Source organism: Mus caroli, chromosome 17 (assembly GCF_900094665.2).
Source record: "Mus caroli chromosome 17, CAROLI_EIJ_v1.1, whole genome shotgun sequence".
NCBI classification, from domain to species: domain Eukaryota; kingdom Metazoa; phylum Chordata; class Mammalia; order Rodentia; family Muridae; genus Mus; species Mus caroli.
The window spans coordinates 62581689-62592435 of NC_034586.1; the positions used below are offsets into that span (position 1 = coordinate 62581689).

The 10747-nt window shown below is 50.2% G+C and overlaps 1 protein-coding gene across 7 annotated transcripts in view; it reads right to left on the bottom strand.

Annotated features, from left to right (window-relative positions):
• Positions 1-10359, bottom strand: part of Mtcl1 (microtubule crosslinking factor 1) — a 111423-nt gene extending 101064 nt beyond the window's left edge. For all 7 annotated transcript variants that reach the window (XM_021149619.2, XM_021149620.2, XM_021149621.2 and 4 more), the window contains exon 1: positions 8918-10359. In XM_021149619.2, the coding sequence (XP_021005278.1) occupies positions 8918-9946 (1029 nt within the window). In that variant the 5' untranslated portion in view covers positions 9947-10359. The remainder of the gene's footprint in view (positions 1-8917) is intronic.
• Between the last annotated feature and the right edge of the window lie 388 nt (positions 10360-10747).

Below are 10747 nucleotides of genomic sequence, written 5' to 3' on the forward strand. Positions count from 1 at the left end.
AAAAAAAAAAAAGAAAGAAAGAAAAAAAAAGAAAAAAAAGAAGAAGAAAGAAAGAAACACCCCCCCAAACCAGTAAATGTTGCTGCCGACTACAGAATACATAACCCAGCAACATAGCATGAATTATTCTGAGAAAGATCTATATAGGAAGAATATTAAGGAAAGCATTCTAGAATGTTTCATAATTTGCTTAATAATCGGTGGTTCAAATGCCTACAGAATAAGAAGTGCTCGGTTATTCCTATTTATTTTATCCAACTCATACTAAGGCTCAAGAAAAACAAGATGCTCTCACCCACACCAGAACACCCTACCCAGTCCGCCCTCTTGCCTTGCTACTCAGTGTGCTCCAGGCTTCTGGGGTTCTCACCACCCTCCCTAATCCTGATTTGTTCTTAAAGCTGGGGATTTTCTTACAATAAGGAACAACATTCCCCAGCTTCTGAGCCCCAGCTTCAGAGGACCCCGAACGGAAAGAAATATTCTGAAGATTATCATGGATAACGATGACGTAAAGGCGACCCATCAGGAAGAAGGCGGCTCTCAAACCACAGCTACACACAATGGTTTTAGAGCAAAAGTAGGGGAGCCCGACCCCCTAAGCCCAGCGAGCAGTGCCCTACTAAACTGTCCAGTGTCCTCCTTAACAGGATCCCTGTGGTTGGTGAGTTCTGGGTTCAATAAGAGACTGTCCAAAAAAGGGTGACAGTGAACCTCCGACAATCTACAGGCACAGACATCCATACAGCGCCAATTAGGTGGTAACAGCTTGGAAGGCTGGGGTAGAGTTCTTCAGAAGGCAGTATATGCTTTGAATCAGCGCTNCATATATGGTACAGTTTCACCCATAGCCAGGATTCATGGGTCCAGGAANCAAGGGGTGGAAAAGGGAATAGTTCCACTTACTATCACTCCTAGTGACCCTCTAGGAAAATTTTTGCTTCCTGTCCCCATACACACATGCAGTGCACACACCTTCTCCCACTTGCTAATGGTCAAATAAAAATCTCACCCTCTTACAGAACGTTCTATATTAACACTGAAAATATCACTGTAAGTCTAAGCCACTCCTCTGACTGTGGTGGCGTACCCCAGTATTCACATTACAGCACAGCAACCTCACCCGCCCGGTTGCTGTCTGTGCTAGAGAGAGAGTAAATTACCCTGACCAGCTAAAACCAGTTTTAGATGCACTTTCACCTCTGTGAAAGGAAATCCCTGAAAAGAAGCTGTGTCTGACCAAGAACAAAAATCAGCTTGAAGGGGGTCTGTCTGCAGAGACTGACAAGCACCGGGATTTCAGTACCGTGGAGAGGGTAGACTTTTCTAGGTTCAGACGCTAATCACTTTATCTTGGGCTAATATTAGGCTTCGGGAACAGCCATACCTCAACCCACTCTGTATCTAAACTAACAGCTCGTGATGATAAATAGAAATAAATAAAAGCTATTAACTTAGCAAAACAACTGGCTTCCATCAATCTGGGAGCCAAGCATCCTGGGCCTATAGAAAAGCTGCTTCTCCCAGCAGGGGCAATGGTGGCGTGCACCTTTAATCCCAGCACTTGGGAGGCAGAGGCAGGCGAATTTCTGAGTTTGAGGCCAGCCTGGTCTACAGAGTGAGTTCCAGCACAGCTAAGGCTATACAGAGAAACCCTGTCTCGAAAACAAACAAACAAATAAAGAATAAAGAAGAGAAAAGCAGGGCTGGTGAGATGGCTCAGTGGGTAAGAGCACCCGACTGCTCTTCCGAAGGTCCAGAGTTCGGATCCCAGCGACCACATGGTGGCTCACAACCATCCACAGCGAGATCTGGCGCCCTCTTCTGGAATGTCTGAAGACAGTTACAGTGTACTTATATATAATAAATAAANCTTTAAAAAAAAAAAAAGAAGAGAAAAGCATCTCCCATTTCATTGTACCTGCCTCTCCTCTGTACCCACCAATGCATTTTAAAGTTGCCCTGACATATGACTTTCTGTGCTCTGTAAAAACCCTGTGAAAATGCTTTCACGTGGGAAAATGGAATTTGGGGTGACCTAAATCTGCATTCATCACTCAAAAATGGCTCCAGAATAAACTATTCCTCATTCCCTTTAAGATGAAAAGTGGTGGTTTTATATTGACATATCCAAATCGCTGGACAGGCCTTATGTAAACAGATAATCTTATTTTGGGGCACAAATAATCACCAACATTATTAGTAGAACTAAAAAGGAAACCAGAGAAAGACCAGAATTCTCCTATCAAACACTGTTTCTATAACCTCATATTTTACATAAATTTCTGAAACAGAAGGCATCCTATATTCTGCACTTTACTCTCGATGCTAACTCTAAAATAAACCTCCCATCTTAGAGTCATAGAAACCAAACTGAGGCCAGACCCCATCATCTATCCAGAGCTTCAGAGTTAATAAAGGAAGCTAGACTACAAACAAGGATGTCTGCTACCACAGACACTCAAGCTTCTAGTAAATGCAACAAATTAGCTGTTAGCAGGGCAGACCGAACAGTAACAAACCTACAATTGTGCTTTGGAAAGCCAAGTAAACTAGGAAAAGCTGCCTAGCAGAGTAGAGCCTCAGAGAGGATGGTGCACACCCATCAGAACAGCCGGCGCTCCAGAGGACACTGGGGTGGTCAGGGACAGTTCTCCTCTCAAACACCGGGACCCGAGAACTTTATGCCTTCCTGCCACAGCGTAAAGGTAAACTGAGGCTGGTGTTTCGACTCTTCACAGCCTTGAACAGTGTGCTCTTCAGGTGTCATGACAGTCAGTTACCACAGAAGATGGCCACGGCTCTTTACAACACAAAAAGCATTGCTATGTGGACTAGGGTCATGGTGGATTGTGATTTTTTCAGACTAACACTACCTTACATTAACTTACTGGGGATATGCTAGATTTCAGAAGACAGTTCCTGATCCTTAAAGACATCTGCCATTTAAAAAAAAAAAAAAATCAAGAAAATCAAACAAAGCAGAACACGCAGTGTTTCCAGCAGATATAATTTCCATAAAGTAAATAAAGTAAAAATTCTGATGTCTCACACACATAAGTTTCTTCCTTTTCCTTTTAAAATTTTCTCAGCCAGGCAGTGGTGGTGAAAGCCTTTAATGCCAGCACCTGGGAGGCAGAGGCAGGTGGATTTCTGAGTAGGAGGCCAGCCTGGTCTACACTGAGTTCCAGGACAGCCAGAGCTACACAGAGAAACCCTGTCTCAAAATAAGATAATAAAATAAAATAAAATATTAAAAAAATAATTTTAAGGGCTGGAGAGNTGGCTCAGTGGTTAAGAGCACTGACTCCTCTCCTGGAGGTCCAGAGTTCAAATCCCAGCAACCACATGGTGGCTCACAACCACCCGTAATGAGATCAGATGCCCTCCTCTGATGTGTCTGGAGACTACATTGAGGTGTCTGAAGCTACAGTGTACTTACATATAATAAATAAATAAATCTTTAAAAAATAATAATAATGTAAAAATAGTCTCAAACCTAACAACCAAAAAGAAACAAAAAAATGTATTTTGTGTGTATGTGCCTGTATGAATAGGAGCCACATGTGTGCAGTTTCCTTTGGGACAGAAGGCAAGAGATTCTTAAAAGCTGTGATGAACTGCGTGATGTGGTTGCATGGAATAATACTTAGGTCCTCTCTGCAAGAGCAGTAAATGTTCTTAACTGCCACGACATCGCTCCAGCCCGATGTCCTTTTATTCACAGGAATGATAAGGGCAAAAACTGTCCTTAATAGTTTTTATTTTTAACATTAGACTGCTTAAATTATTTAAATTTTAGGTCATTATCTGATGGAAAATCCAGTTTTTAGCTGGGCTGTGGTAGCAGATGCCTTTAATGCCAGCACTTGGGAGGCAGAGGCAGGTCGATCTCTGTGAGTTTGATGTCAGCCTGGTCTGCAGAGCCATTTCCAGGACAGCTAGGGCTGCATAGAGAAACCATGTCTCCAAAAACAACAGCAAAACAAACAAACAAAAAAAAGTCTATATTTGTATGACATATTCTTGACCTGAAAAAACTGTACTACATTGTGGTTATTCGTGAGGGGTGGGGTACACATCACATACTCATACGGAATTCAGAGAATTAACCTTCTAGAACTTGGCTCCTCCCTCCCTGCACAAGGTGGATGCAGACTCGGGGTTGGCAACTGCCATTATCTACTAAGCCACTTTGCTGCCCATTAACTGTATTTTAAAACTATTTTATATAAAATGGATTTCTGAAGTTGTGTGACGCCGTCCAACAATTCCCCTTGGCTACAGATAATGAGTCAAACCTCCTAAAAGACATCAGATCGGAAGGCTTATGGGTGCCGTGCATGAAGGTGAGTAAAATAACAACTTTATCTACGAAAAGCAAACGCAGGATTTCTTGGTATAATTAACCAAAACTCTGGACAGATCATACTAGCAATTATATGCAAATCTCCATCTCTCTTAATCACAGATGAACTGCGTATGCTTGTGGAAATGACAAAAAGAAATCCCTCCATCTTTTTTAGGTGAACTTAAAAAAAAAAAACAAAAATAAAACCCTCAGTTCAGTAACTCTTTCTCCATCTGATGATTCCGTGTAAACAGATGCAGCAGGAACACAAGCAGTCCTTTGGTGACTGGGAGTCTGAGGCAGAAACTGCTGCTGTCTTTTGTCATATAGGGATAAACGCGCCTCATTTCCTTTGGGACAATGGAAATGTTCTGTGCAGAGACCAGCTGTGGCTGGGCAGGCCCAGGGACTGCTACTATTGTTTACCAAGTGACAGTCCAGCTGGCAGCTGAGTGGCTACTGTCTTGGACCACAACATCACGCAGCCTAAGATTTGCATCCTGGTCCTTTCAGGACTGAACGAAGAATGCCTAATGGGGAGCAGAATGCTGGGAGAGAAGAACCAAGACCCTCCATGCTGATACCCCCCCACAAAGAAAAGGAAGGGGGAACCAGGAGCAAGGAGATGACCCTCCAGCTGCTAAGATGCTGGTTCCTGCCCACACCACCACCCGCCTTCAGGCCATGCTGAGCACCTGGCATCCAGCCTGCCAAATGGAACAAACTATGTCAGACTGAAACTAAAAATCTCCCCAAGCTTCAGGGGCTGAGGGTGTTCAGTTAGCACACACAGGACAAGGCTTCAATCCACAGCATCTCCCCCACAAACAAAAACCTCAGTAATCTCTCTTTAAGAAAACAACCCCTAGCTGGGCAGTGGTGGTGCATGCCTTTAATCCCAGCACTTGGGAGGCAGAGGCAGGCAGATTTCTGAGTTCGAGACCAGCCTGGTCTACAGAGTAAATTCCAGGACGGCCAGGGCTATAGAACAGAGAAACTCTCGAAAAAACTGGGGGGAAAAAAGAAAGAAAGAAAGAAAGAAAGAAAGAGAGAGAGAGAGAGAGAGAGAGAGAGAGAGAGAGAGAGAGAGAGAGAGAGAGAGAGAGANAGAGAGAGAGAGAGAGAGAGAGAGAGAGAGAGAGAGAGAGAGAGAGAGAGAGAGAGAGAGAAAGAAATCAACTCCTCCTAGGAGAAACAGTATCTGCTCACCTTTAAGTAAAAATGATTCTAAGAACTAACAGTTGAAAACAGAGCAGAAAGAAACAGCCCTTCCTATCCTAACACTAGGCCATCACTCAGGACACCCGGATGCAGGGTCCACTGCCCCTAGCCAGGCTGTGAGCCCATCACGGTAAAAAGTATGACTGTAAGAGCATTTTCAAAACCAGCCAGTGGACTCCATGATTACCTTGTGAAAAGTCCGTAGAAATGGAAGGCATAATTAATATGTTGACAAGGAGCAGCAGGCTTGTCTGAGTGTCCCAGAGCACTCAAGCAAAACGCCAGGCAGGGAGGAACCAAGGAACCAAGCTAGGTATCTTTCTTTCTTTCTTTCTTTCTTTCTTTCTTTCTTTCTTTCTTTCTTTCTTTCTTTCTTTCTTTCTTTCTTTCTTTCTTTCTCCCCCCCACCCTTGCCGGTGGAAGTCAGTCTTCAGCATTAAGAAACGTGCCTGAATTTGTCTAAGACCCAAAGGCATTGGATACCTAAGCAAGTCTTGATTTTTGAATATTATCTGTGAGGTCATCAGAGGTCAGAGGATGCCCCAAGTGTGTTTCTGCGTATACACACAGAAACCAGCCTCCTGGACCGAGGCAGTCTGCACTTTTCATCTAATTACCCAGTGTCCTTTGATGCAAGATCAAGGATGACTCTACATGCTCCACACAGCAGAAGAGAGGGAACGTACTAGTCAAAGAGACGTCCTTGAATTTCTTTACCAAGGAGGGATCCTCTCAGAAGGACCACCTCATTTTCCTATTCCAGACGCTCTGGCCAACTGTGAAAATGCTGTACAATAATGGTTACCAGCTCTCTCTCAGGAAATAATGTAATGACTACACCACCTCCCCCCAACCCACCCCCGACACCACCACCCCCAGAATGTAGAGATGTAGATCCTCTGCACCAAATTTCTTCTTAGAGAACACTGGTCCAGACAGATGCTGTGTGTCATCTCGGGAGTCCTGTGCAAAAAGTGCACACTCCTCTACCGGGGATCGGGGGGTGGGGTGGGGTGGGGGTGGACCACAGGGAAACATCAATCAATTTTGCAAAAAGCAAAATTACGTTTATGTTATGTACATTCTAGCTACCTTGTGAAAAAAAAACAAAACAAAACAAAAGCAAAACAAAACAAATAAACAAAAAAGGAATGACTACGGCCCACAGGTCACCGAAGTCCAAATGAAGCCTAGGCAAGTGAGCAGGTTCACTGGCCTATGAGAAGGCCAGTAGGATTATTTATTATTCTTTTGAAAGTTGAACTACCATAACACGCATGGCATCCACACATGGGCAGTGGCTTTGGCTTCCTGCTCTCCTTCAGTTCTCTCACTGACTCTCCTGCTGTGTGTGCAAGGAGACTGAAGGATGGACTCACAGACAGGCTCAGCAAACAGATGGCCATGACACTCCCTCCCCACCTCCCACCCCCCCACCCCCCCAGGAAGCAGCTACTGAACAGCTCTTGCAAATCAAACCTTAGCTGTGAGATCTCTGCGGACCTTCAGACACAGGCCACTGTGAGATACTCAATATGGGCCTTTCACCTGAGGAGAAAACAGAGGTTCCCCTCCCTGGAAAGCTAGTGAAGAAGGCTGGAGGCAGCGGATGGGTATCAGCTAGAGAACAGCTTTGCTGGCAAACCACAGAGCAGCCTGAGCAGCCTGGTATGCAGGCTCAGGAGGGGCAAACAGAAAGGAACACCACTTTGGAGGACAGGGTAAGCCTGGGCAAGACCTGAAGGGTCTGATACTTAGCATCTTGCCGAGGGATTGGAGTTGGATCAGCAGCGGGATTTGGAGGGTGTAAGGCAGTATAGCAAAGATCCTGCTGCCCAGGCAGGGCTTTTACACCACTCTTTCTTGAAAGAAAACTCCATTCTCTGTCGCTCAGCAGTCTTAATTTGGTTTCATGTGATTTGATCAGGACTACTGAAGGTCATAGGCCACACAGGTTAAGCTTACATCTGGAGCTAAAAAGCATGGTTTCCCTTCTCACCCTGCCCAGCCCTTGAGTTGGCCAGGCAAACCTGCACAGTGCTGCTTCCAGGAGAGCCACACACCACGTAGCTGTTTTTCCTCGTCCACACCTTTGAAACACTCACTGCTACCTATTACATAAGACCAGACGACAAAGGCAAATGCATTGTTAGGAGCATCCCAAAGTGCTCCCATCTCTCTCTTCTGTACTGCCTTGCTCCGCAATGGACAACCTAACTCATCATTGATCAACAAAGTAACTTCTGATCAATGATGAGGTTCTGAGCACCCACAAGGAGGTGACAATTCCAGCCTGAGTTGTGTATTTCACGACCATAGCCTTAAAAACCCGAACCTCCACTGCAGCATCAACACAGGGCCTCTCATTCAGGCAGGTGCCCCACCTGCAAACAAAACAGCTCAAATCACAGAAATCAAGGACACCCCAGGCTTTGGCCCGGGAAAGGATACCCAACAAGATCTTGACAGATGTGTGAGCAGATTTCCGTTCCTGGAGTTATTTTCTAACCTGAGGATTACAGCCAATTAAGTCACTCTCACTACAGTCCCCCTTTGGTTTCTCTTACCAGCTCACCTCAACTGTCTTTAACTTATCCCCCGACCCTGTCTAAACCCCCTGCTCTGCAGACCAGCCCTGTAGAGAACATCACGGAGACAGTTTATCATCCCAATTGATAACAATAAGACCATCGCTGGCAGGCCCCACTGGATAACACTTGGTATGTGGGAGGCTACAGTTCCTTCGAAAGAGGTGCTGTGTCCTTTCCTGACACCGACTTTGAAAATCTACTTGCAGTCATTTACAAAGGGCTACTCACAAAAATACTGCAGTCCCTGAACCAGACACGAAGTTCAAGGCGCCCCCTTCTGAATTTAAATTTTGTTTATCACTATGGACAGCAACCCCCTCTGCTATACTCCAAAGACCGAAGAGACCCCAGCTCTTTCTGAACTCGATGGTCCTCCTGCAGGTAAGTCTGGAACCTGGAAACCACAGCATACCCAAGTGCACGTGTAGGGGGCTACAGCTAGGTATCTAGATCACCCTCTTCAACAGGTGACAGTGCAGGGGTCAATGTATTCAAAACGATGTATAGCCACCTGAAACGCATCAGCAAAGACAGGCAAAACAGTAAGAGCAAAACTGGGGGAACCAGACCTACAGGTCCTCCTACAAGTTTAGGAGTTAGGTTACCAGAAGCTAGCGGCTTTGGGTAGCAGTTAGGGGCAAAGAAGGGTAAAGAATTAGTGAGACCCCAGGAGATGAGCTCACATGACCCCAGGGAAGCCAGGGGGTCCCGGGTCGGCTTCCGAGACACACCTGCCACCCCGGCTGCTGCTCACCTTGAGGTAGTCGTTCTCCGAGCGCAGTTCCTCCATCTCCCTCAGCAGCTCCTCTTCCTCAGCCACCACCAAGAGCCGGGGCTGTTCGCCCAGGCTAGGCTCCTTGGAGGTCCCCAGAATCGTCCGCTCCGGTGGCGCTCGGCCCCCAACATCCTCCTGAGAACCGGGTCCCGGGGACCCTGTGGAGGCCCCGCCTGGGCTGCTTCGGCCCCCGAGACAGGCACTGGCGACAGGGGGCGCCGCGAGCAGGATAGGGGGCTCAGGGCTGCCCGGCGGCGGCCCGCGGGATCCGGAGCTCGGAGTGGGTGCTCCGCGTATGGGTTCCCGGTCACTGGAGCCGGTGCCCGACTCAGCGTCGCTGCTGGCGGCGGGGAGCAGGCGCTGCTCATCAGACAAGGGTTCGGAGGCGCAGTCGGAGAGATCCGAGCTGCTGTCCGTGTGGTTGATACGACAGCCAGCCACCGAGGTCACAGAGAGGGTCACGGCGGGGACCCGGGAGGCGCGAGCCGGGGGCACGACGGCGCGAGCTGGAGGCGTCCCGGGGCCGCGCTTGGTTTTGCGACCCTTCGCGACGGCAGGCGGTGGCTCGGCCCCAGTCGGCCTCCCAACCCGGGACAGTGGCTCCGCCGGCCCCGCGCGCGCCGCCCTCCTGGTCCCCGGGACGGCCTTAGCGCCGCCCGCCGACCTGGCTCCGGCGCCCGGCGGCGGCTTGTCCTTCGCGCCGGGGACTACACCGCTGCGTCGGGAGAGGCGACCGGGCGCGGCCGGGGGCCCAGGCGACGGCGGCGCCTTCCCGGCAAGGCTAGGCGAGCGAGGAGCCGCGGGAGTCGGGGCACGGCCCGCAGAGGGGGTGGCCGTGGCGGGCCGCGTGTGCAGGTCCTTGAGGAAGGGTCTGGCGGGCGAGGGTGCGCGGTGCAGCCGCCTCCTCTCGGCCAGCGGGTGCAGGTGGTGGTGGCGGTGATGCTGGCCGGCTGGCTGCGGCTTGGTGTCCGGGGCGCCGCCGCCCGCGGGGCCGTTCAGCGTCTCCATGGCCCGGGCGGCGGCCGCGATCCGCAGCTCAGGCGGCAGATGCTCCGGGCGGCGGCGGCGGCGTGCAGCCTCCCCGCGCGCCCGGTCATCACTGACCCCCTGCCCCGCCCGGCGTGCACCCTGCGCTCCCGCCGTCCCCTCCCCCGCACTCAGCCGACCCGGGGGAGTGTGTCCCCTCGCTCAGGTCAACGGCGCTCGGATCCTCCTGGCACAGCCGCCGCGGCCGCTCGCATCCCCTGCACCGTGCGTTCAGAGAGCTGAAGCGGCCGCCACCGCGGCCTCGCACAAAAACACTTGTCTGGCGACGCGCGCCGGGCTCCGGAGTTCCGCTCCCCGCCCACTGCCAGTCCGCGGGGGATCGGCAGCCACGGCTTCTGCTCGACTGCTCCGGCGGAGAGAAGCTGCTGCACGCGCGTCCCCCTCCGTCCCCAGCCTGGCGCGCACGCCCCGCCTCCTGCCAGCCGGACGGGGACGGGGCGGGGCGGGCAGGAGGCGGGGCTGCAGCTCGGGGGACGCGGGGGACGCAGAGCCCGCGTGCCCACGCGCCCACGCCGCCGAGGACCACTCTTTGCCTTTGGATGTACTGGGGCTACCACCCTGAGCCGGTTAGGAAGGGAAGAAGCTGGGGTGAAGGGAGGGAAGAGGGCGGGCATCGGCCACTTGGGGACACTTCAGGTGCAGGCGGGGTAGAGGGCCCCTCTGCGATGGGTGCCAGCCTTCTCTCTGTTCCACCCAGCCCCCTCTATCTGACTCCTGCCTCCCCTCTTCGCTTCGCTCCCCACTGCTCTCCCCAGAGCTTCT